Here is a 24,020-nt window from a genome sequence, read left to right as displayed (position 1 = left end):
AAAACAACAAATATGTCGTCTTGAATGGGGACTATTTGGTAATGTGATGCATTCAATTGCTCACAGTTACTTCTATTAAAGCTGTTAAATGTATTTTGCCTTTACTTCTTGATTTACCCTCGTATTATATGTTTTGTGTATATATAGTAATAAGTGAATTATAAATATATGACAGTAACTGGTAGGTAGTAGGGAGATAGGGGTTTTCCCCAAATTCTCCTATAACAGTGACTCTTTAAGTTAAGATGGAAGACTTAAACTCCGCCCTGCCCCTCTCCCCTCCCCCCTTTACCATACTACATTCATATTATTACCACTGAAGGTCAGACTGCCAAATAAGGGTGGGGGATGGAGGAATTCAGAAGGAGGGGTGAGCTTTCATTGCAAAGGGGATTAAAAGGCTGGGGGCGTCTCATTTTTTAAAAGTCTTCAGCCAGTTCCTTTCAAAGTTAGCATGCTCAACTTGGCACCCACCTGCATAATATTCCTGGAAGAAACGATGCAAAAATGTTTTTACCTCGGGATTCACTAACCTGTATGTTAGTGAGCCTCATGGTAAAATTCTACATGGCAAAAATAATAGAACACATTATTTTAATGCAGTTTAGGAACCTTAGTTCAATTAGGATATAACTGTAATATGTTTTCCATCATAGCAAATGTCTACCATAAAAGAGCTAATAAATAGATAAGTTATGTAAGGTTATCTGTATATTTAGCTAAGTTATGTGTTTCAGTGAGTCAGCTGAAAATATATATAGGAAGATAAATTCAGAAAATGCTGAGCTCCTAAATAAAGATACCTAAGTTAGGTACCTAAATTTGTTCCCTATTTTCAACCAAAAGTAGATGCCTATGTTTACAACTGGAAGTGCAACTAAATTTAGGAACCTAGGCTTTCTAAGTTAGACAGTGGTAGGTGCCCTACTGCTGCTTAACTTAATTGATATTAATTGGCACAGTAATTGACCACGTTATTTAAAACTGATTTAAAACCTCATTTTAAAAAAATGTAGGCACCCATAGGTGCTTCCAAAAAAGGATGCCATAATCGCATCTGAAGAGGCACCTAGCAGCACCTAAGATCAAAGTAGGTGCGGTTTACACCCAAAATGACCTTAGGTATGATTCTCATCAAATATAGGTGCCGGGAATGTAGGCCTTCAAACCCCTGGCCTACATTACCGGGGCCTGTTTAACGGTAGGTGCAATTCTGTAAACAGCACCATAGTTTGATTGACTTGCGATTGGCGGCGTTGGCTAAGGTGGCCATCAATGTAGGCGCCATTTGCAGAATCCAGCCCTATGCTTTAAATGCAGGCCTGCAATTTATTTGCCTAGATTTAGGAGCCTAATTAATTTGTGTGTCTAGTATTGAAAGTCAGTGCTAAGTTCCTTTATTTCTGAATTCATATGTATGTATGAACATATGAATTCAGAAATAAAGGGTGATGGTAAAAATTTTAATAAGATTTGGGGCCCCTTAGCAAATTTTGTATCCACCAATTAATAGTCCAAGCCTTCCATTTTATTGAGTTTTACACACATCCAGATTGGGAGGGAGGGAGGGATGGGGGGAAGATGTTTATATTATTATTAGTAGTAATAAGTGCTGTTATTTGGTGCCAATTGTTGTATTTTTGTATGCACTTTGTATGTTATTAAAATGAATAAAGACTTTAAAAAAAAGAAAGAAAGAAAGTCAGTGCTAAGTTCCTAATTTTTTTTCCTCTAATCTCGCTTCCACATAAACTGAGAAACGTTGCTCATAAACTGTCAAAACGTCTCTATTCTGCATAAAGGAAATCCTTTTAAAACACACTTATAAGGCCAGCATCCACTGCAGACTATATAAGATCCCCAAGATACAAACGAGATAAAACACATTCACATTCTTCAGCATACTCAAATGCTCATTGGGAAAAGTTTCTATAACTACAAAATGTGCTCATTTTTTCTATAGATAAGAATGTAGACTTTTAAATGATATTACACAAGTACCTGTCGTTGATACTCCAGTTCAGGCAAAGGTTGAGGGAGCTAAGATTTTTGCACTTCTTCACTATTTCCATCACAGTTTCGTTGTCCAACTCAGAGATATGACGCAAATCCAAGCTTGAAAGGTTTCTTAACTAATGAGATTTAAAAAAAAACCCAAAATGCAATGATGTTTAAACATCAAAAAATATTAGTATGCATAGATTAGAACAAATATAATATCCATGTCAACATAGACTTCCTGGAGGAACATGCAAAACACAACTTGTCAGAAATGTCAGAGGTATAATTACATAAGAATAAATGACATCTAATGTGTTCAAAATGGTTGAATTAGAAGTTTTAAACTTGTGAACACCAGCATCAATCTTACCTGCTTACCGTTCACACAACTTTCATAAACATTTAGAAGTCCAAGCCCTTTTGTACAGATGAGAGGAATCAATACAGGATTTTTTTTTTTTTTATAATTAATATTTCCTTGACATAACTGATAAGCCCAGAATTGAAAACAGTAAAACCCTTCTTAGTTCTGGTAGACTTAATCATTGCAATTAGCTATTTATGGGCTTATCTTTAAATCTTTGCATAGCATAATTTGGAACATGAGGACGTTACTGGTCAGACTTTACAGTAGATATCCTGGTTGGATAGGCTGGAGTGAGCTTAGATGGTAACTTCAGCAGTTGGAACTTAGGACAATACCAGGTGGACTTTAGTCTATGTACCAGAAATATCAAAGAAGAGACAAGTTAATTTAATCATGTATTTTTAATGAGAAGAACTAATGGACAAACTGGATGGACCATTCAGGTCTTTATCTGCCGTCATTTACTATGTTACTATAATAATATAGAGAATGCAACAATGAGAATAGTTTTAAGGCAGTAACACTTTTCATGTGATATAGTGAGAAGGGAAAGGTCATGTTTACATTAGCTCCAAGGCTCTTTCTTCCATGTATTTCTTCTACTCTTAAACTCCGACTATGGAATCTGAGTACATGGAATAGCCATACATGATTGGATTTGTTTTGGATTTATAATTGGATTGTTTAGCATCCAAAAACCAGCGAAAGGACCAAGATAAACAGAAATTATCTGGCACTAATGGTGGAGTCTTTGATGTGAATTCATCAGGCAGCTGATGGAGGAGGTATCAGTGGCTATAGCAAGGGCCTTAGAAGATAAATTTGACTGCATTTATGGCAAGTTCAAAAGAATATGGACGATGAGCTAGCATGCACGAAAGATCTTACACAGCAGCATGCTACCAAAGTTGATGATCCCAAAATATACTCAATACATAATAACTTGTGATTCATCAGGATTCCAGAAAATGTACAAAGTTTTGCACATCTCTCTTTTAATTTTAGCTTGGAATGTATCTCTACTTCGCCAGTTTAATTCCTTTTAACACACACAGATCACCAAATGGAAAACCAGTTCAAATTGCAGAACTTAAAAAAATGAATTTTTCTCTTTCTCCTTCTCTCCTCTTTCTTTTCTGATATGTTTACTTTTTAGAGTGTTGGATACTTAGGAACAATTTTTGTTTTAAAAAGATAAATGTTGACCACAGATAGCCTTTTGGAATTGGGTACATTTTTTTCAACCTTATTTTTATTAACTTTTTCTTTTACAAACTTTTCAGTTGCTTACTAACCAAAAGGACTGAGTTTTTTGCACTGCCAAGAATCTCCACCCACACTACCGATGTCAGATACCCAGCTCCATACACCTTAAAGTGCCGGCACACAGGCAATGCTCCCTCTTCAATCTGAAAAGGTGATCTCTCGCTGGGTCCAGCTGGGTAAGGAGGCAAAGTGGTTGTTATGCCCAGGGAGTAAATGGACACAGCATAATACGTGACATGTCTCCTCAAGTCTGCTTATCTGACCTCTTTGTCCTGAGTGTTACCTTGACAACACCAAAAGGATGGCCTCTGTAACACCTTCTTGATAGCATCAAAGAGACAGTGAAACACCTATCCTGACTTCCTTTATTTGAGTGACAACTTGATAGCATCAAAGAGACAATAAACTGCAACACCTCCTTGCTTATTTGAGATCCTGACCTCTTTGATCTCCACAGGACAGTAAGACCAGATGGTCTCTACAATAACCTTGCTTATCTGAGATCTGACCTCCTAGATCTCAAAAGGACAGCTGAGCTAACATCCTGACCTCATTGATCTTCAAAGGACAGTAAAACCAGATGATCATCAGTAAAGACAGATGGGAAACTACATCAAAAAGAAAGGGACAGTAACAAGTATCTGCTATCTTGACCTTTTTGACCTAGGAGTTGCCAAAACAGATAACAAAAGACCAGAACCAGCTGTCTTACTAAGAGGGCAGCAGTTTTTCTCTATAAAAGAGACAAACTCAGCCCATAGAAAATGAATCCAGTTTCGTTGCAACCAAGGGACAGCCCGGTTCGGTTCTCCTCTCCTATCAATCGTTGCAGATTCCCGATTGTGAGGGATGGTGATGTCCGGAAATACGGTGATGATATTCTATTTTTATATTTATCTATGCATGTAATAAAGTGTTATTGTTTAGGCTTTATATAGTATGTGTGCTTTTCTGAGTGTCACTGATCATCCCACTTGACAGAAATACGTGGCGGAACAGTGGTCCAACAATCCCTCCTTACCCCTCTAGAACATCATGTCTAATGTCTGCAATCGGGCCAGCACCACAAAAAGTCTCTGCCCAACGAATGCCAGATGTACTACCAATGTCAGATGCCTAGCTCCACACACCTTATAGTGGTGTCGCACAGGCAGGCCCTTCATGTGGTCCGAGGAGGTTTAAGCACAGGAACAAACAGAAAGTGCACCAATTGCATCTACTACCTCCACAATTCGCCGTCGGTGCCAAGCAAGATAACTATGTGATTACTTAGTAGTTCTAACAGAAGGAATTTGGTGTTACCCTAGAGAGAGATTACCTTTGGCTCTACCTAAAACCACCCACTCTCTTAACTGCTCTCCTGTAATATTATTTCAAGTTGTCAACGTCACTAGTAAGGGAGAACAGTTGCAGTGGTTAACCTTAAAACTTTGTATTACTTAAACCCAAATGTTGTTCATCTAAAAACTGTAAGATGAAATGGTTTACTACTGCTTAAGGCAATTGTTGTTGACGGGGCATATAATAATTTTATACAAAGTAATGGTGCTCAAGACAGTAACCAAATGTTCTCTAACAAAATACATTGACTCAAGAGTGAGGATGGAAAAATTATGTTCTTACCTGTTAATTTTCTTTCCCTTAGACGCAGCAGATGAATCCAGAGACCAATGGGATAGCTCACATCTACCAGCAGGCGGAGATAGAGAAACTGATTAACAGGTGGTCCTATTGGCTGGCACTCCTCCTTGCCCAAGCATCCGTAACCATCAATAGGCATAGCATGTAAAAAACTTCTTTCCCATAACAAATCTCAAAATGCAATAATACAGAAAACAACCTGCCATAATAACAAACTGCGAAAGTTGCAAAAGAAAAAACCAAGAGACAATATCCAGAAAGGGTGGGGCTCTGGATTCATCTGCTGCGTCTAAGGGAAAGAAAATTAACAGGTAAGAACATAATTTTTCCTTCCCTAGCAACAGCAGCAGATGAATCCAGAGACCAATGGGATGTAGCAAAGCAATCCTCAATCTGGGTGGGAGGCAAACGCCGCCTCCGCAACAACCGAAGCACAAAACGCCCCTACCACATGCGCCCCCACATCCAAGCAGAAATGCGGAGAGAAAGCACTCTCGGAAGACCAATTAGCCGCGAGACAAATCTCCTCCAAGGAAATAACCTCTGGGCCGAGCCCAAGAAGTAGCCATCGCTCCGGCGGAATGGTCATAAAGTTCTTTCGCCAACCGCTTCCCTGCCAGCAAGCAAGCATAAAGAATGTCCTCCTGGACCCATTGAGCGATGGAGGCTTCGGACGCCGCCATACGTTTGAGGCGTCCCTTGAAGAATACAAAAAGGAGATATAAACAACTAAAAGTCGTTAGAAACCGAGCTCGCGGAGAACGCTTCGTACATATCAAACAATGCAGTGAATAAAAGTACTGCTCCCAATTTCTCCTTTCAGGAAGAAGGAAGGAAAAGCAAGCATGACATAAAAGAAAGGATGACACCCCCCTAGAAAGAAATAGTAGTACCATCCGAACTGATACTCCATATTTCAGAAATCAGAAATAGGAATCCCTGTTAAACAAGGCCTGCAACATAGAAAACTGCAGAGCTGAAGCCATGGCCACAAGAAACCCCATGTTCAACGGCACAGCCCTTTAGAGTCCCAAAAGACAAGGATGAAATGAAGCCTTCGGTAAACTGAGAAGAAGTACGTAAAGATTTTACTCCAAACCGGGCTTTCTAAGAGGCGCATGAATATACCGCATTCTGTTTAGGAACTGAACTACATGAAGCTGAGAAGTAAGCGAAGAGCAATATACCTAGCCCTTGTAACAAGCCAAGAATGGCACTAGAAGCTGAAGGGAATTGAAAGCTAAGCCCTTGGCAATACACTTGTGCCAAAAAGGAACTCTGGAGTGTTTTAAACGTTAAGAAGCACCCAAGAAAGGAAAAACCTCCAAAAGGAAGCAGAAGCCACAGGAGAAGACGTCCGTAGCACCTGGATATGAGAAGAAACACCTGCTTTGCATAACCCTCACACGTCAACCAAGATTTTTCAAAAAACTAGGTCGTAATACTAAAGTAGTACAAATATCCATGTTGATCGGACCCTAGGCGAGCAAAGCCGGAGATACCAGGAAACTTCTTAGTCCGGCTGTCGAAAGACTCATCAAATCCGCATTGTAAGGATGGTGCCGCCAATCCAGAGATTCTACAAATACTGTGCCCGGAAAGCGAGCTCGAGATGGCAAATCCAAGCCATCATCAGCCAGCGGAAAACACTGAAAAAAAGAAGGCAGAGGCGAGAAAGGAGCCATGCAGCTACCCGCTCTAAGTCCCACTTCCTGGGCCTGCCGAAGAAGCTAGGAAGCTTAGAATTGAGAGACGAGGCCATGAGGTCTAGGTCAAGGAGATCTCACGTCCATAAAAAGAGCTAGAACGCCTGAGCCACAAATCTCAATATCCAGGATGCAGAAGATTACACTATTACTAAATGCACATTTTCCAGAGCGTACACAGCGCTGTACACTGTAACATATAAGAAATGGGCCATGCTCAGATTCCGCGGAGAGAAAGTCTATCCAAACTCTTATCCTGATCCATAAAAGGATCTGCCAACAGAAGATGAAGATGAGAGTCCACCCATTGAAGCAGACCAACTTCACATGCCAACTGAGTACAACACCTATTGCCCAAGCTGTAGAGAAATACCCCCATCATAATACTGACCAAAAGGACCCTCAGCGGCAATCCGGAAGAATGATCTGAAGCTCCAGAAAGGTAGCCTGACCCTGCTCAAGATTAGAAGAATGAACAAGTACTGAGTCGCCTCTGAAGACCAGACTCCTGAAGCTGAGGATGGAAGCCACCGAGCTCCCCAACCCGACAGCCTGGGATGGTCGGTGGTCATGAGCTAGTCCAGCAAAGACCGAGGCATGCCTTGAAAAAAGAAATCGCGCTGAGCCACCAAATCATACAGAGCGATGCAGGAGGAGCATACCAAATAATTGGAGCCCTGAGATACCGGGAACCACCGGAACAAAAGCGACTGCTGTAGCGTAAGAAGGGGAAAGCAAGCCGAAGTTCCCAGTGGAGTCAGCAATATGGATCACAGAAACTGTACAGAATCCCATACTCTTGGTCATGGTAAGCGAAGAAGAATACCAATCTGAGACCGAGACCTCACGCCCAAGTCTCCGGAAAGAAACACATTATATGAATAAAAACTATATGAATAAAATGAACTATATGAACTATATAAAATGAACTATATGAATAAAAACATTACTCCGATATACCTATAAATAGTACAGGAGAAAAGAGCGCTGTGCAAATTCGAAGATGCACGTGTAAAGAACTGAGGAAAAGATATCACCCTTTTCGTGTCAGTCAAATGGCCCGACTGAAAGTTGTCCGAATCAAGCAGGCAGTCAAGAAGAAATTAGAGGAATCGCCTGGTAGCGCCAAAACGGTACCACCGCCCACATCACCTAAAACGTTCGTGAAGCCTTGGGTAGGCTTTGGCATGTGCCAAAACCGAAAGCGCTGCTCCAAGGGAGGCAGGCAAACCAAGTGCCGATTCGGAGTCCATAGAGAAAATGTAAATATACTACCATGTTGTCTGCAGAAATGTGTAACCCCAAGAAACTAATTCAGAAGAATGGGATCCAGCCTGCCCTAAGCCCCTGTCTCGGGCACCATGCAGTAAGTGGAACAACATCTCTTAGTTCCCGAACAACTACAAGAACTGGCCTGAGGACCAGTAACACTGAAAAGGGAAACACAAAACATAGAGACTCCAAGAACGAACTGGAAACCTGAGGAGGATGCAAAGATGCAAGCATCCTGAAAAATCTTCACAGCCCCCTGACCTGACATTATAGCGTCTTCTCCCTCATGAGAAAGCCTGAAGAGTCATTGAAAGAAGTCAAGATCCCCTCAGAATGAAGTACAGAAGGTCAGGGAATGGCAGGATGTAGGATCTGCAAGAAGATTCTCCTAGGAAAATTCAAGTTTCACAATGTAAAGAGGAATATACTGGAACCATGAAAACAGTACTAACCCCATGCAACATGAGCGAAATACGTATGTCCTTTAAAATGAATACATACTACACTCATCAAGATGCTGCATCTACCGCCCCGTGGAAAACAACAGCATCCTTACAGGTATCAGACAAAGCTCACATCGCTAATAAGAGCTTCAGGGATGAGGCTAACAGCCACATAGCGCATGATCCTCCGCGGGTTAGATAGAATAGGTAACTGGCTCCTGGTTAAAAGGAGCTGTACAGCCCTTCCTGTCTGGTCGGAGGGCCCGTCTAGCATGTGCCATGAGAAAATGGTAACAGGAGAAACCAGCGTGATAAGCATGGAAATCTGAAGTCCAGGCCCCCTCAGAAATAGAGAAAGAGAGTCCTGGCCGCAGGAAGATGCGCAGTGTCATTATGCCCATAGAGACAGCCCGAACTTGGAAACTGTTTGTACTACCTTTAGGCCTATATATCCTGTGCCACTACTAGACACATGCAGCTGAGCACAGAGGCCCAAATAAGGACAGTTACCAACAGACGAAGGCTCAATCTGCAGGGACCCCAAGAGAGACAATGAGATACCTGTGTGAAATACAGGGCACTATCTTATTGCTGATCTCACCGTGCCGTGAGTTGCCGTATGTCGCCCCAGTCCAGAGACAAACCGAGACTGGGTGACCTAGCACAGGGCAGAGTCTCTCTGGTAAACCCCTTGAGTGCTAACCCCAGAGTCCGATTAAACAAGCAGCTTCCTTCAAGGGAGTACAGCAGGAACACAGACATAGACATATAAAGCTGCCCAAGCTTGTCCCAAAGCTGGTGACACACATACAACTTGTCTGAACCGGAAAGGAGAGAAGCCCCGGCATACCCCGACCAAAGTCAGCTGGAAACAAACTACCGGAAAGCTGCAGCTCTCCCGCCATCGCCGGAGACCCAAGTGCACGCCGGATTCTCACTGACATGTGGCCGTTGCATCAACGCTCCTAGAAACATAGCTGGATTCCAGCCCCGCAAAATTTACCCTGCCGCGGCTTGCATAGAAATAAAATCAGACTCAGGGAATAACCAGAAGAACGGCCCACAGCGCCGGAAAAAACATGTCCCATCTCATGCTGCTATAAACCGGCACCTGCACAATCAGCTGCACATGGCCGTGACAAACACCGATGAAAGAGAAACTCAGAATAAACAGGACTACTGCTGCACTGAAACCCAACAATGAGAACAAGTGCGAGCAAGAAATCGCACCACTACTGCCGCGCTGTAACCAACAAGGAAACCAAGCGCGTGCATGCAAAGGGTGGGAAGTCCCAGCTCCCTCCAAGGATTTCTAGTCATACAACTTAGCCACAATAAAATATCCATGCCTTAAATGTACGATGACCGAACCCACAGTACTAAGACTCCCAAACAGAACCTGAAGTTCAAATAACCGTAAAAGCCAGACATACTCACAAGCTAGTTGTTAGGGCCGGTTGAAGCCAGTTTGCAGCAAAAGCATGGCATAATGTAGCAACTGTGGTCTCTTTTTTTTTTTTTTTACAGAGAATGGAAAGAAGAAAAAAATTGAGACCCAGTCAGACCCTCTATCACTGGAGGGAGGGTGAGGCAGGGACCTGGGAGGGCCCAGGTGTAACCCCTAAAGCCGGCACCGTTCAGCCGGACACCCCTGTCTCACTGAAGAGAAAATCTCAACAGGAGAAATAGCACTGCCAGCTCACTGAAGAGAAACCTCAACAGGAGAAACAGAATGGCAGTCTCGCTGAAGAGAAACCTCAACAGAAAACAGCCTCAGCCAGAATTCAGGAGCTAGTTGAATAGCGACCTTTTCCTGCTGGGAGATAGAGAATACTAGATAAACAGGAGGAGTGCCAGCCAATAGGACCACCTGTTAATCAGTTTCTCTATCTCCGCCTGCTGGTAGAAGTGAGCTATCCCATTGGTCTCTGGATTCATCTGCTGCTGTTGCTAGGGAAAGTTCTGGATTTAATCAGGACAACTAATCTAGTCACGATGAAACACTGAAAGTACCAAAAGTAGTTACAGATAATAGAAATACAAAGCCCTTTCATTCTCTCGGCATAGACTAAGGGCTCCTTTTACGAAGGTGCGCTACGGGCTTAACGCGCAGAATAGCGTGCACTAAATTGCCGTGCATGCTAACCGCTACCGCCTCCTTTTCAGCAGGTGGTAGATTTTTGGCTAGTGTGCGCTATAGCACACGCTAATCCAGTGCGTGTGATAAAAACGCTAGTGCACCTTCGTAAAAGGAGCCCTAAGGGAATGTGGAAATTTAAAGCAGATAATATGTAATACTGATACACCCTCAGAAGAGGAATATGTACCAATAGAATGTTTATATGATTGCTCACTCAGTCTGCAATAAGACCCTGATATTATGAGACCTTATAATTAACTGCCAAGCAGGAATAATATGCATAACAGACACATGAATACCAGATGAGGACTGTCCAATTTTAGCTGATCTCTGCCCATTATGATATAAGTTGATTCATTCTCCCAGAAGACAGAAAAGAGATGGTGGCCTACTCCTCCTCTATAGATCATTTCTTTCTTTGAAATTAGTAAATAGTAGCAACGATCGGAGGTTAGAATACATGCTCTGCAGCATGAAATATGCAGAATGAGGGAAAGAACTAGGTATACTCCCAATTTACAGACCACCTGGCAATTGGAACAATTTTATAAAACAGAGAGGCACAATGAGAGCCAGGCATTAATTTTTTCACAAATGAATCAATTAAACAATCGATGGAAAGAGACTTAAATTTTAATCTGGAACGTTTTAACGTATGTTGTAATCTACCACCAAGAGAAGAAACCAAAAGAAGAAATGTGGGTCTGGAAGATTAAATTCAGATTGTAATTGAAAAAAATGTTTAAGAATACCATCTGATACCAATTTGTTAGTAAACTGTATTTTGCTTTTTATCCATAGAAGACCGGTTGATAGAGTATAATTATAAGAACATACGAATTGCCATACTAGGACAGGCCAAAGGTCCATCAAGCCCAAAATCCTGTTTCCAACTGTGGCCAACTCAGGTCCCAAGGAGTAAAATAGATTTTATGAAGCTTATCCTATGAAAAAGCAGTGGATTTCCCCAAGCCATCTCAAAATGGCCCATGGAATTCTCTATTAGGAAATTATCCAAGCCTTTTTTTAAACCCCACTAAGCTAACTGATTTCACCACATTGTCCAGCAACAAATTCCAGATTTTAATTACACATTGTGTGAAGAAATGTTTTCTTCGGTTTGTCATAAATCTACTACTTAGTATCTTCATCACATGCCCCCTAGTCCTAGTAATTTTGGAAAGAGTGAATAAGCATTTCACATCTAATCTTTCCACTCCACTCAGTATTTTGCAGAACTCTATCATATCACCCCTGAGTTGTCTCTTCTCCAAGCTGAAGAGCCTTAACCGCTTTAGCCCTTCTTCGTAGGGAAGTCGTCCCAAACCTTTTATCATTTTCATCGCATTTCTCAGTACTTTTTCTAATTCTGCTATATCTTTTTTTGAGATACAGCAACCAGAACTGCACACGGTATTCAAGTTGTGGCCGTACCATAGAAAGATACAAGGACATTATAACATTTTCATCTTTGTTTTCCATTCCTTTCTTAATAAATCCTAACATTCTATTTGCTTTCTTAGCCTCCGCCGCACATTGAGCTGAGGGTTTCAACATATCCTCAACAATGAAACCTAGATCTTTTCCTAGGCAGTGACTCCCAACTATAGCATCTCGTAGCTATAGTTTATGTTCCTCTTTCCCACTTACTCACATTAAATCTCATTTGCCATTTTGCCATCCAGTCTTCCAGTCTCACGTAGTCCTCTTGCAATTTTTCACAATCCTCTTGCGATTTAACAACTTTGAACAACTATGTGTCATCAGCAAATTTAATTATCTCATTAGTTATTCCTATCTCTAGATCAGAGGTGTCCAACCTGTGGCCCGAGGGCCGTATGCGGCCCCTTGAAGTATTTTGTGTGGCCCCGGTCTAGGGCGATGCTGTGTTTTCCTCTGCTGCCCCCGAGTGTTTACTGTCTTGCCGGCTCCCTCCTCTGTCTTGCTGTAGCGTTTGTGCATTTGGTAGCCCCCAGAAACATTTTTTTCAGCCAATGCGGCCCAGGGAAGCCTGCTCTAGATCATTGATAAATACTGTATGTTAAATAGCAGCTGTCCCAGCACAGATCCCCAAAATATATACAAGTATGAAAGAGACCAACAGACCCTTCAGAGTTCGAGTGGGAGAACATTGCAGCAGCCTGACTTGCAATAGACTAGAAGAACCACTAGTACAGCATTACAGCACAGCAGGTCTGGCTGTTACAGACTTTCAGTGTTTTGTTCTGGATCATGTGCCACTGATAGTAAGAGGGGGAGATAGGAGACTTGCTTTAATGCAGAAGGAGCAGGAATGGATATTCCGCATGCGTTCAGAGGAACCAAATGGATTAAATTTGAAAATCGAGTGGCACTTATTTTTTTGAAAAATCACCACTAAGAAAATTGCTGCCTTTTTACCATAATAATACTGAGAAAGAGTGTCTAAAGGTGTCATTTTGGCATCTAATTACTCATGATTTCAACAACCATTTGTTCAGAAGCTACACATGAATAGCCTTAATAAACGACATGAATCAGTTTAAAGATAAGAGTAAGTCTGATGACAGATCGGTCTTGGAACATAAGGCTGGGATTCTGATTCGTTGTTGTTCTCATCAGCTGTGAGTAGTATTTGTGACGTCAGATGCTTTAAAAAACAGCGGGTGAAGCTAACGCCATTTTTGCCTGCATGAGCGTTAAGTTAGTAATGCCACGGTAAGCTTCAGGAGAGGAGAAGAAAGATTTCTTCAATATACAGTCCTAATTGTACTAAGTTCCTCTGATTTTGTTGTGGGAAAAGGACCAATGCCATGACGCAGCTGATAAGAGGAAGCGAAACGCTAGCTAGCTAATGTCGGTATACACAGGACCGGCAAAGATGGCAGGAGAACTGAACCTGCAGATAACTAACAATAAAGACCCTGTTCAAAGCTAAGTGTTTGCAATTCCTTGATTGATTTTTTGATGTTTTTAAAAAGTAAGCTAATAAGCTGTCATTAACACACACAAACTTTGGACAGGAGCGGGTTGGAGACAATGAGATTTTTACCCTTTCTAGTGTGGTTGTTTAGGTTCATACTTATAACATACGGGGATCTGAAGCTCCTTTCCCTTTAATTCAGTTAAAACTAGCTTAAGAATGAGACTATCACTGTGAAAGAAGCATTTTTCAAAACTTCTGAGCGGGCATATTTATATATTTAAAAGAAAACAAAAAGGGTATTTTATATTGAACCCCACTATTTACCCTTCTCCATTGAGAATATTGGCCATTTAAACCTACTCTCTGTTTTCTGTCTTTCAACCAGTTCTTAATCCATGTTAGGACATTACCTCCTATCCCATGACTTTCCAATTTCCTCAGAAGTCTTTCATGAAGTACTTTGTCAAATAGCTTTTGAAAATCCAAATACACAATATCAGCTAGTTCATCTTTATTCACACATTCATTCACCCCTTCAAAGAAATGCGGTAGATTGGTTATGGAGGTATAAAAGAATAAAGTTATTATTATTATTAATCCATGCTTGCGTATATGTTCTGTCATTTTGTTCTTTATAATTGCCTCTACCATTTTGTCCAGCACCATCAAATTCACCTGTCTATAATTTCCCAAATCACCTCTAAAACCCTTTTTAAAAATCAGCATCAGTTTGGCCACTCTCCAGTCTTCTGGTACTATGCTGGTTTTTAAAGAAAAATTACAAATTGCTAATAGCTCTGCAAGTTCATTTTTCAATTCTGAAAGAAAAACTGTGGAAAAACACAACGTTCAGCTCTTGTCTTGTTCTTCACATCGGATCTTTGAGATTTGGAAATCAACTCCACAATACCAACATATTATTAACGACTGGACTCTTGAGAAAGGCTTATTAGCCGAAACATGTCCCATGTCGGGTCTGTTAGTTTCTAATATGATCAATGTGGACACATTCCTATCATTGTTTGAAGATATTTTGAAGAAACAAAGGAAAGTCAAGAACATTGTTTTTCTGTAGTTTGTTTCTTTCTGGATTGCTCCATTTTCTGTAGAATACCGGGTCTTCTTGTTTTGCCTCTCACATTTTTCAATTCTATCAGGACTCTGGGATGTATACCGTCTAGTCCAGGTGACGTTTTACTGTTCAGTTTGTCAAAATGACCCATTACATCATCTAGTGTTACAGAGATTTGTATGAGTTTCTCTGATTCAGCAGAATTGAATACACTTTCTGGCACCGGCAACTCCCCCACGTCTTCCTCAGTGAAGACTGAAGCAAATAATTCATTTAATATCTCCACTATGGCCTTGATTTTCCTGAGAGCCCCTTTAATCTCTCAGTCATTCATTGGTCTAAATCACTGGTCTCAAACTCAAACCCTTTGCAGGGCCACATTTTGGGTTTGTAGGTACTTGGAGGGCCTCAGAAAAAATAGTTAATGTCTTATTAAAGAAATGACAATTTTGCATGAGATAAAAACTCTTTATAGTTTATAAATCTTTCCTTTTGGCTAAGTCTTAATAATAATATTGTAATTTATAGCTAAAGAGACATGATCAAGAAACTTTTATTTTACTTTTGTGATTATGATAAACATACCGAGGGCCTCAAAATAGTACCTGGCGGGCCGCATGTGGCCCCCGGGCCACGAGTTTGAGACCACTGGTCTAAATGATTCTCTTCCCAGCTTCTTGCTTTTAATATACCTAAAAGAGTTTTTATTGTGTATTTTTGCTTCCAGCGCAATCTTCTTTTCAAGGTATTTTCAATAAAAAACGTTTCTGAGGATACTTGGGTAATATAGCACTTAGGCTCAAATTTTGTAACCAGCGCCTAATGTTAGGCATCTATTTTGGAAGCGCCCAACTAGATAAACGCCTATCTATATTGAATAACAAGCTCAATTAAGCTTTTTTATCAGCACTGATTGAAACTTAGGCGCCTATCAAGGAAAAGAGATTCTGTAACAAGGCGCCTCTAAAAATTTAGGCGGCCTTCAAAAAAATAGGCACTATGCATGTTAGGCATGGGCGTGGCTTCGTGTTAGGTGCCTTGTTACAGAATCGCCACTCTTAGGTGTGCTCGCATGGGCGCCTAACTTTTAGTTGTGCCTAGAGCTGGCCTATTTATTGGGCGCCTCCAAAATAAGTGCCGCTCAGCATGATTCACCAAAGAGCACCCAATTTTACTTGAATCGCACTGAATGGTGCCTAATTTGGCGCCTAACTTTTGGGTGCTTCTTATAGAATTTGCCCTTTAATCTGATGACAGCAGAAAGAGTGGCTCGTGAACTAGGTTAGAGGTGGTATGTAGGCAAACTTAATAAATACAATAGATGTACTGGAGTATGATATTTAGAAGAACAAAATGGGCTCTTGCTCTTTAGTGAAATACCATTTAAAAGCATATATGAGCTTTGTGGAAGATTTTCTTGCTCTCAACAAGTTACTCCTTACATGGAAGTGGCAGGCCAAAGATGGCAACTAGGCACTGCTTATTTTCCATAGTGTTAGACCCTGGGACTAGAAAATGAAATGCCACCATATTGTGTTATTAAGTCATGAATGGATATGAGCCTGCTTGTATGAAGAACTGAGAATCTTATAAGAGAAATCTAATCTAAAAAAAATAAAGATTTCTGAATCGCTCTAATACCATTTAGTTCAAGGCGATTTACATCAAAAAGAAGCCATAATAATTCTATGGGAAAATACAATTGCTTGGATAAAAAAATGTCCTTACAATTCTTTAACTTTACAATCTATCATAAATGTTTTCCACATTCTACGTAATTCCCAATAACTAACTTCTGTCCTAATTTGTATAGATAAATCATTCCAAATAACAACTGCAGCATATGTAAAAGAAGAGTTAATTTGACGTTTAAAACATATACCTCAAAAAGGGGGAAACTGCAATAAAAATGTATTACTTAATCTATTAGATGAATAATACAAACATGAAAAGAACAAAGTGAGATGATCGGAAGCCTCTGCCTGTACAATATGATGAATCAGACAAATAGTTTTAAACTCTATGGGGTCCTTATACTAAAGCATGCTAACCAATTTAGCGCGAGCTAATCGATTTAGCGCACGCTAAAGATTAGCATGTGTTAAATGCTAAGGTGCCCATAGAATATAATGGGCACCTTAGCATTCAGTGTGCACTAAATCAATTAGCGCCTTAGTAAAAGGACCCCTATATGTTTCCCTTAATCAGCCAATGAACTTTCTTATAAAATATAGAAACAATATCGTATCTCTTCAGATCATATATCAATTTCACTGCAGTAGTTTGAATTGGCTGCAATTTTTTCTTTTTACTATTTTTGAATTTAAATTCAAATACAAAGAATTACAATAATTGAGTTGTAATAATATCAACATCTGAACCACCAATGCAAAATGATGTTCAAAAAATAAGATTTCACCAATCTCAACTGTCTCATTACATAAATGGTTTTCGTCTATAAATCTGTGATTTGATCCTTGTATGTCAAGGAGGGGTCCAAATACTAATACTTTGGTTGCATTTTCATCTTTAAGAGAAGCTCCAGATTCCAATGTATGATATGATGTATTGATGTAGGGACCAAAGATAACTGAGTATTACATCATAAAATGTTTGTTCTGATAGTACAATACACAGTGCTCAGAGAATCACTATTCAGGATTCCTTTGGAATTTGTGAAGAATTATCCATAGCCAGTACAGTGTTCCCCCGGTCATTCGCGGTCGGCGGTTCGCGGTCCCAGTCATTCGCGGGTCAAAGCAGCTCCTGATTGGTAAGGCCCGACTTTAGTGCAGGAAGAGGCAGTCGGAGCATACAGCGAGTGATTTCCTTCACTCGCCGGTGATCCAGCTGCTCTCTCCTGCCTCTCCCGCTGCCCTCTCTAGTCGCCTCCATGAAAAACCATATTCGTGGTTTTTCAAGATTTCGAGGGAGTACTGTACATCCTGTGCTAGCTGAGGAGTTAGGTAGCCAAAACAAGAGGAACAGCTCTCACTTCTGACAAAAAAAAAAAAGGTATGAGGATTGACCCTTTTCCAAAAGGTATTCTAAAAAGTGAGAAACTAGGGATTACTTCTGAGAACAAAGAATGTAACATGAATAAATGAGATGATTTTAGTAACACGTGTACTCCCTGATGTGCTATACTGCTATTGAAATATAAATGGAAAATAACTGGTTTTTGGTTTTTGGTTTTTTTTAAAAATTATATTGCCATGTACTGAAAAACAACCATTTAAAACTAACAAAGAATATTATGTTGTTAATTGTGATACAAGTACAAAATACATTTTTGACTAAGATAAAAGGTGAAAAAGTGTTACTAAAATAGTACATTATACTCCAAGAAAACTTAGTCCTGTACTTTAACTTACCAGTAATTTACAATGACATTCTGAAGAGCCACCTGGATACTAAGTTTAAACGGAAAAAGCAATCACAGACTGAGGAATGTCCTTCAAAGCAAATCTGCAAGGCATTTCACACAAAAGGCAGCTGAACATTTGAAATAACTTACCTATGCAACTGGTGACTGCAAGGCCAGTACTGTGATTTAACAGTGGAATTTATAAACTTCCAGACAGAAATGGAATCACAGGATATTGGTACTAAGTTGTTAATGACAGACCTAATGGACTCTACATCTCTTTCCATCAAAAACTGGATACTGTTAAAAGCATTTTTTTCTGAATATTCTTTTAAGACCGATGTCATGTTCAAGGAAATTTAAAATACTTGTTGCCAAATACAGTAACTATAAGAGAGCTAGATTAAACTCCAAAACGATTAATGATAGCAATGACCACAACTGTCATAGAGTCTAAAATACTTAGTTATTTATGCCATTAGAGCCTTGATCCACCTGTTCAATGAATCAATAAACCAAGGAAGCATTTGAAATACGCTGAGCTTTTAATTCTAGACCTACCTAACTGAGCAATTTGCAGCCACCAAGTTTAACAATATATGAGAATGAAATGCAGCTGCTTTTCGGTACCAACAAATCATACAATATCCTATATTATATGGCAATTTAACATCACACACTCGTTATGGATTTATTTCCAGGGACAGCTGGAAACTCAACATTATCACATAGCAGGAGAAGTATAGGATACCGGTCTCAGTATCCGCCTAAGAAGCAGCTGCGAAACGCACACCGATGTCCTATACAGAATCACGTCTGTAAAAACAGATAAGAACATAAGAATTGCTGCTGCTGGGTCAGACCAGTGGTCCATTGTGCCCCGCAGTCCGCTCACGCGGCGGCCCTCTGCTCAAAAACCAGCACCCTAACTGAGACTAGCCCTACCTGCATACGTTCCGGTTCAGCAGGAACTTGTCTAAAATTGTCTTGAATCCCTGGAGGGTGTTCTCCCCTACGACAGACTCCAGAAGAGCGTTCCAGTTTTCTACCACTCTCTGGGTGAAGAACTTCCTTATGTTCGTACGGAATCTATCCACTTTCAATTTTAGAGAGTGTCCTCTCGTTCTTCCTACTTTGGAGAGGGTGAACAACCTTTCCTTATCTACCAAGTCTATTCCCTTCAGTACCTTGAATGTTTCGATCATGTCCCCTCTTAATCTCCTCTGTTCGAGGGAGAAGAGGCCCATTTTCTCTAATCTTTCGCTGTACGGCAACTCCTCCAGCCCTTTAACCATCTTAATTGCTCTTTCGAGTAGTACCGTGTCCTTCTTCATGTACGGCGACCAGTGCTGGACGCAGTACTCCAGGTGAGACCGCACCATAGCCCTGTACAGCGGCATGATAACCTTCTCCAATCTGTTTGTGATCCCCTTCTTTATCATTCCTAGCATTCTGTTTGCCCTTTTCGCCGCCGCCGCACATTGCGTGGACGGTTTATCAACTTGTCGATCAGAACTCCCAAGTCTCTTTCCTGGGAGGTCTCTCCAAGTACAGCCCCGGACATCCTGAATTCGTGCATGAGATTTTTGTTACCTACATGCATCACTTTACATTTATCCATGTTGAACCTCATCTGCCATTTTGATGCCCATTCCTCGAGCCTGATTATGTTACGTTGCAGATCATCACAATCCCCTGTGTCTTCACTACTCTGAATAACTTCATATCGTCCGCAAATTTAATCACCTCATTCATAGTACCAATGTCCAGATCGTTTATAAAGATGTTGAAGAGCACAGGTCCAAGCACAACTGCCTTACCCCCCCCCCCCCCCGATTATGTAACCACCCAATAGCCCTCAGAACCCATTTGAGCATCCCCCCTCTTATAAACACCCTTCATGTCGGGGAGTTCAGGGGTGCCTGGGGCAAGAGGGCTTGGGCTCCCTCCTGCCCCAAAAGTGTCGGGGAGGTCAGGGGTGCTGCGAGACAAGAGGGCTTGGGCTCCCTCTTGCCCCAATCTTCATCAGGGGTTTGGGGCTGCCGCGGGGCAGGAGGGCTTGGGCTCCCTCTTGTCCCGATGTCATTGGGGGGGGGGGGGGATTCTGTAACCGGTGTTGGTTTTGACAGACACTGGTTACAGAATCCAGCTTTTAGGCGAAGGACTGGCTCCTCCTTCGCCAAAAAGCCCTTGTTTTGGACCGAAATGCAAGGGACCTGGGGAGAGGAAGAAGCGATATGGATTGCTCTGAAAAGAGAAGATGGAACTTCTATCTACGTGGATGTAGTCTACAGACCTCCGACTCAATCGCAGCAAATTGATAAGGATCTGATTGTGGATATCCAAAAGTTTGGAAGGAAAGAGGAGGTTCTGCTGTTGGGAGATTTCAACCTGCCGGATGCGGACTGGAATGTTCCGTCTGCGGAATCGGAAAGAAGTAGGGAGATTGTGGATGCCTTTGATGAAACCCAGTCAACATGGATTCAGGAAAGGGAAATCATGTTTGACGAATTTACTCCAATTTTTTGAGACCGTGAACGAGCAAATTGATAGTGGGAAGCCGGTGGACATAATATACTTGGACTTCCAGAAAGCGTTCGACAAAGTTCCACACGAAAGACTTCTCAGGAAACTACAAAGCCATGGCATAGAGGGGGACATACAAAGATGGATAGGCAAATGGCTGGAAAACCGAAAGCAGAGAGTGGGCATAAATGGGAAGTTCTCCGACTGGGAGAAAGTGACTAGTGGTGTACCCCAGGGCTCGGTACTTGGGCCGATCCTTTTTAATATTTATATCAATGACCTGGAGGAAGGAACATCCAGTGAGATCATCAAGTTTGCAGACGATACAAAACTATGCCGGGCGATCAGATCGCAGGAGGATAGAGAGAAACTCCAGAGCGACTTGTGTCGGTTAGAAACATGGGCGGAGAAATGGCAGATGAAGTTCAATGTGGAGAAATGCAAGGTAATGCATTTAGGCAATAAGAATAAGGAATTCGAGTATACAATGTCAGGTGCAACTCTGGGGAAGAGTGAACAAGAAAAGGACCTGGGTGTACTGATAGATAGGACCCTGAAGCCGTCGGCACAATGCGCGGCAGCGGCAAAGAAGGCAAATAGAAAGTTGGGCATGATAAAGAAAGGAATCTCGAGTAGATCGGAGAAAGTTATAATGCCGCTTTATAGGGCAATGGTCAGACCACACTTGGAATACTGCGTCCAACATTGGTCTCCCTACCTAAAGAAGGATATAAAACTGCTGGAGAGGGTGCAGAGACGAGCAACAAAACTGGTGAAGGGTATGGAGAAACTGGAATACGAGGACAGACTTATAACACTAGGATTGTTCTCCCTTGAGAAAAGGAGACTGCGTGGGGATATGATCGAGACCTTCAAAATACTGAAAGGAATTGACAAAATAGAGCAGAGAAGATTAATTACATTGTCCAATTTGACACGGACTAGAGGACATGTAATGAAGCTAAGGGGGGACAGGTTCAGGACTAATGTCAGGAAGTTCTGCTTCACTCAGAGAGTGGTTGACACCTGGAATGCCCTCCCAGATGAGATTATTGCGGAATCGACCGTCCTAGGCTTCAAGAGCAAACTAGATGCATATCTCCTTAAGAGAGGCATATAAGGATATGGTGGACTATAAATTACGACAGGTGTACACCTGGCAGGGCCTCCGCGTGTGCGGATCGCCGGACTTGATGGACCGAAGGTCTGATCCGGAGATGGCAGTTCTTATGTTCTTATGTTTCAAGAGGCTCTGCTCAGACAAATGGTGACGGAACCCACAAGGGAAAAAGCGATATTGGATCTGGTCCTCACAAATGGAGAGAGTATCTCTAATGTTCGAGTGGGTGCTCATCTGGGTAGTAGCGATCATCAAACGGTTTGGTTTGATATAACGGCTAAAGTGGAAAGCGGCCGCACGATACTTAAAGTCCTAGATTTCAAACGTACAGACTTTAATGCAATGGGAAAGTACCTGAAGAAAGAGCTGTTAGGATGGGAGGACATAAGAGAAGTGGAAAGACAGTGGTCTAAGCTGAAAGGAGCGATAAAAATGGCTAAGGACCTTTATGTGAAGAAAATCAATAAAAACAAGAGAAAAAGGAAGCCGATATGGTTCTCCAAACTAGTGGCTGAGAAAATAAAGGCGAAAGAGTTGGCGTTCATGAAATATAAAAAAAACCAAGAAGAGGAGAGTAGAAAGGACTACAGGGTGAAACTGAAAGAAGCCAAGAGAGAGATATGTTTGGCGAAGGCACAGGCGGAAGAACAAGTTTCAAGTTTATTAGTTTTTAATATACCGACGATCAACAAATATCTGGCCGGTTAACAATAAAATTTAAGAGGTAAGAAAAAATAAAAAATAAAATAATTGGCGTTTTAAAATAAATGGTGCGTACATACATAATATCGACAAGACAAACTTGAGAGTGAGGGTAAAAGGGAGGGGAGGGGAAAAGTTACATGTTTGAGAAGAGAGGGAGAAAGTGGGAATGGGATAAAACGTATAGGGTAGGGTCGCTTTGTTAAAGCGGTTGGTTGCTTGGAGAGGAAAAGGAAGTAAAAAAAAGAGAAGGAGAAGGAAAAGAGAAAAGAAGGAGAAAAAAAAAAAAAAAGATAAGTCTAAGCACAGCCAAATGCGTCGCAAAATAAATAAGTCTTTAGGCTTATCTTAAATTTGTCCAGATGTTGTTCATCGCGGAGTTGCTGTGGCAGAGAATTCCATAGAGTTGGGGCAGTTACTGCAAAATTTATTTTCCGTGTATAGTAGAAGTCTTTTATGGAGGGAATATAGAGAAGTTTTTGATCAGTTGACCTTAGAGTGCGTGGGGAACATTGGAGGATGAGAAGTTTATCAAGAAAAGAGGGCTGGTGAGAGAGTTTTATTTTGAAGGAAAGTAAGATGATTTTATAGGTGATACAGTGAGTGATAGGGAGCCAGTGTGCCTCTTTTAGAAGAGGAGTGACATGGTCGAATTTGCCTATTTTATAAATGAGTTTTATTGCAGTGTTTTGTATTAATTGTAGGCGTCGGATTTCTTTTTGAGGGAGACCGTTGAGAAGCGAGTTACAATAATCTAAATGGGAGATAACTAAGGAGTGAATCAGGATATTGATTGAATTGGTCTCTAGAATTGGAATTAGCGACCGAATGATGCTGAGTTTGTAGAAACAGATTTTTGCGACAGAACTAATATGGTCGTGGAAGGTAAGATCCCTATCGATGATGACGCCTAATAATTTTATTTTTGTTTCCATTCGTATTGGAGTGGATTTGATAGAAATTTTTTCCAATAAGGATTCGCATGTTTTAATTGGAAGTAGAAGGCCTCGGGATTTATCTATATTAAGGGAAAGTTTATTTGAATAGAGCCAATCATTTATGATGTCCAGTTTCTTATTTATGTCTTTTATGTCTGAGATGTTAGAGGTGTTGACTGGGTGAAGAAGTTGTATGTCGTCTGCATAAGCAAAGATTGTGAATCCGATAGATTGAGCCAATGTAAGAAGAGGGGAAAGAAAGATATTGAATAGTAATGGGGATAGAATCGAACCTTGCGGGACACCATAGGATTGTGATATAGCTGAAGAGGTTTCATTGTTTACATGGACTTTAAAGTTGCATTCGTTGAAGTAAGATGTGAACCATGAAAGAGCTGGACCTGTAATACCGCAGTCTTTGAGTCTATTAATAAGAAGAGAGTGGTCGATAGTATCAAATGGCTAAAAATGTAAAAAAGGGAGATAAAAATTTTTTCAGATATATTAGTGAAAGGAGGAAGATAAAAAATGGAATTGCTAGCCTAAAAGATGCT

At 41.0% G+C, this 24,020-nt stretch overlaps 1 protein-coding gene across 1 annotated transcript in view; it reads right to left on the bottom strand.

The window, feature by feature from the left end:
* The window catches only part of FBXL17 (F-box and leucine rich repeat protein 17), a 623,577-nt gene that overhangs the window by 400,003 nt on the left and 199,554 nt on the right, over positions 1 to 24,020 (bottom strand). The window contains exon 6 of the mRNA XM_033929147.1: positions 2,002 to 2,132. Within this exon, the coding sequence (XP_033785038.1) occupies positions 2,002 to 2,132 (131 nt within the window). The remainder of the gene's footprint in view (positions 1 to 2,001; positions 2,133 to 24,020) is intronic.

Source organism: Geotrypetes seraphini, chromosome 1 (genome assembly GCF_902459505.1).
Source record: "Geotrypetes seraphini chromosome 1, aGeoSer1.1, whole genome shotgun sequence".
Lineage (NCBI taxonomy): Eukaryota > Metazoa > Chordata > Amphibia > Gymnophiona > Dermophiidae > Geotrypetes > Geotrypetes seraphini.
This window is presented reverse-complemented; position numbering and strand designations above follow the sequence as displayed.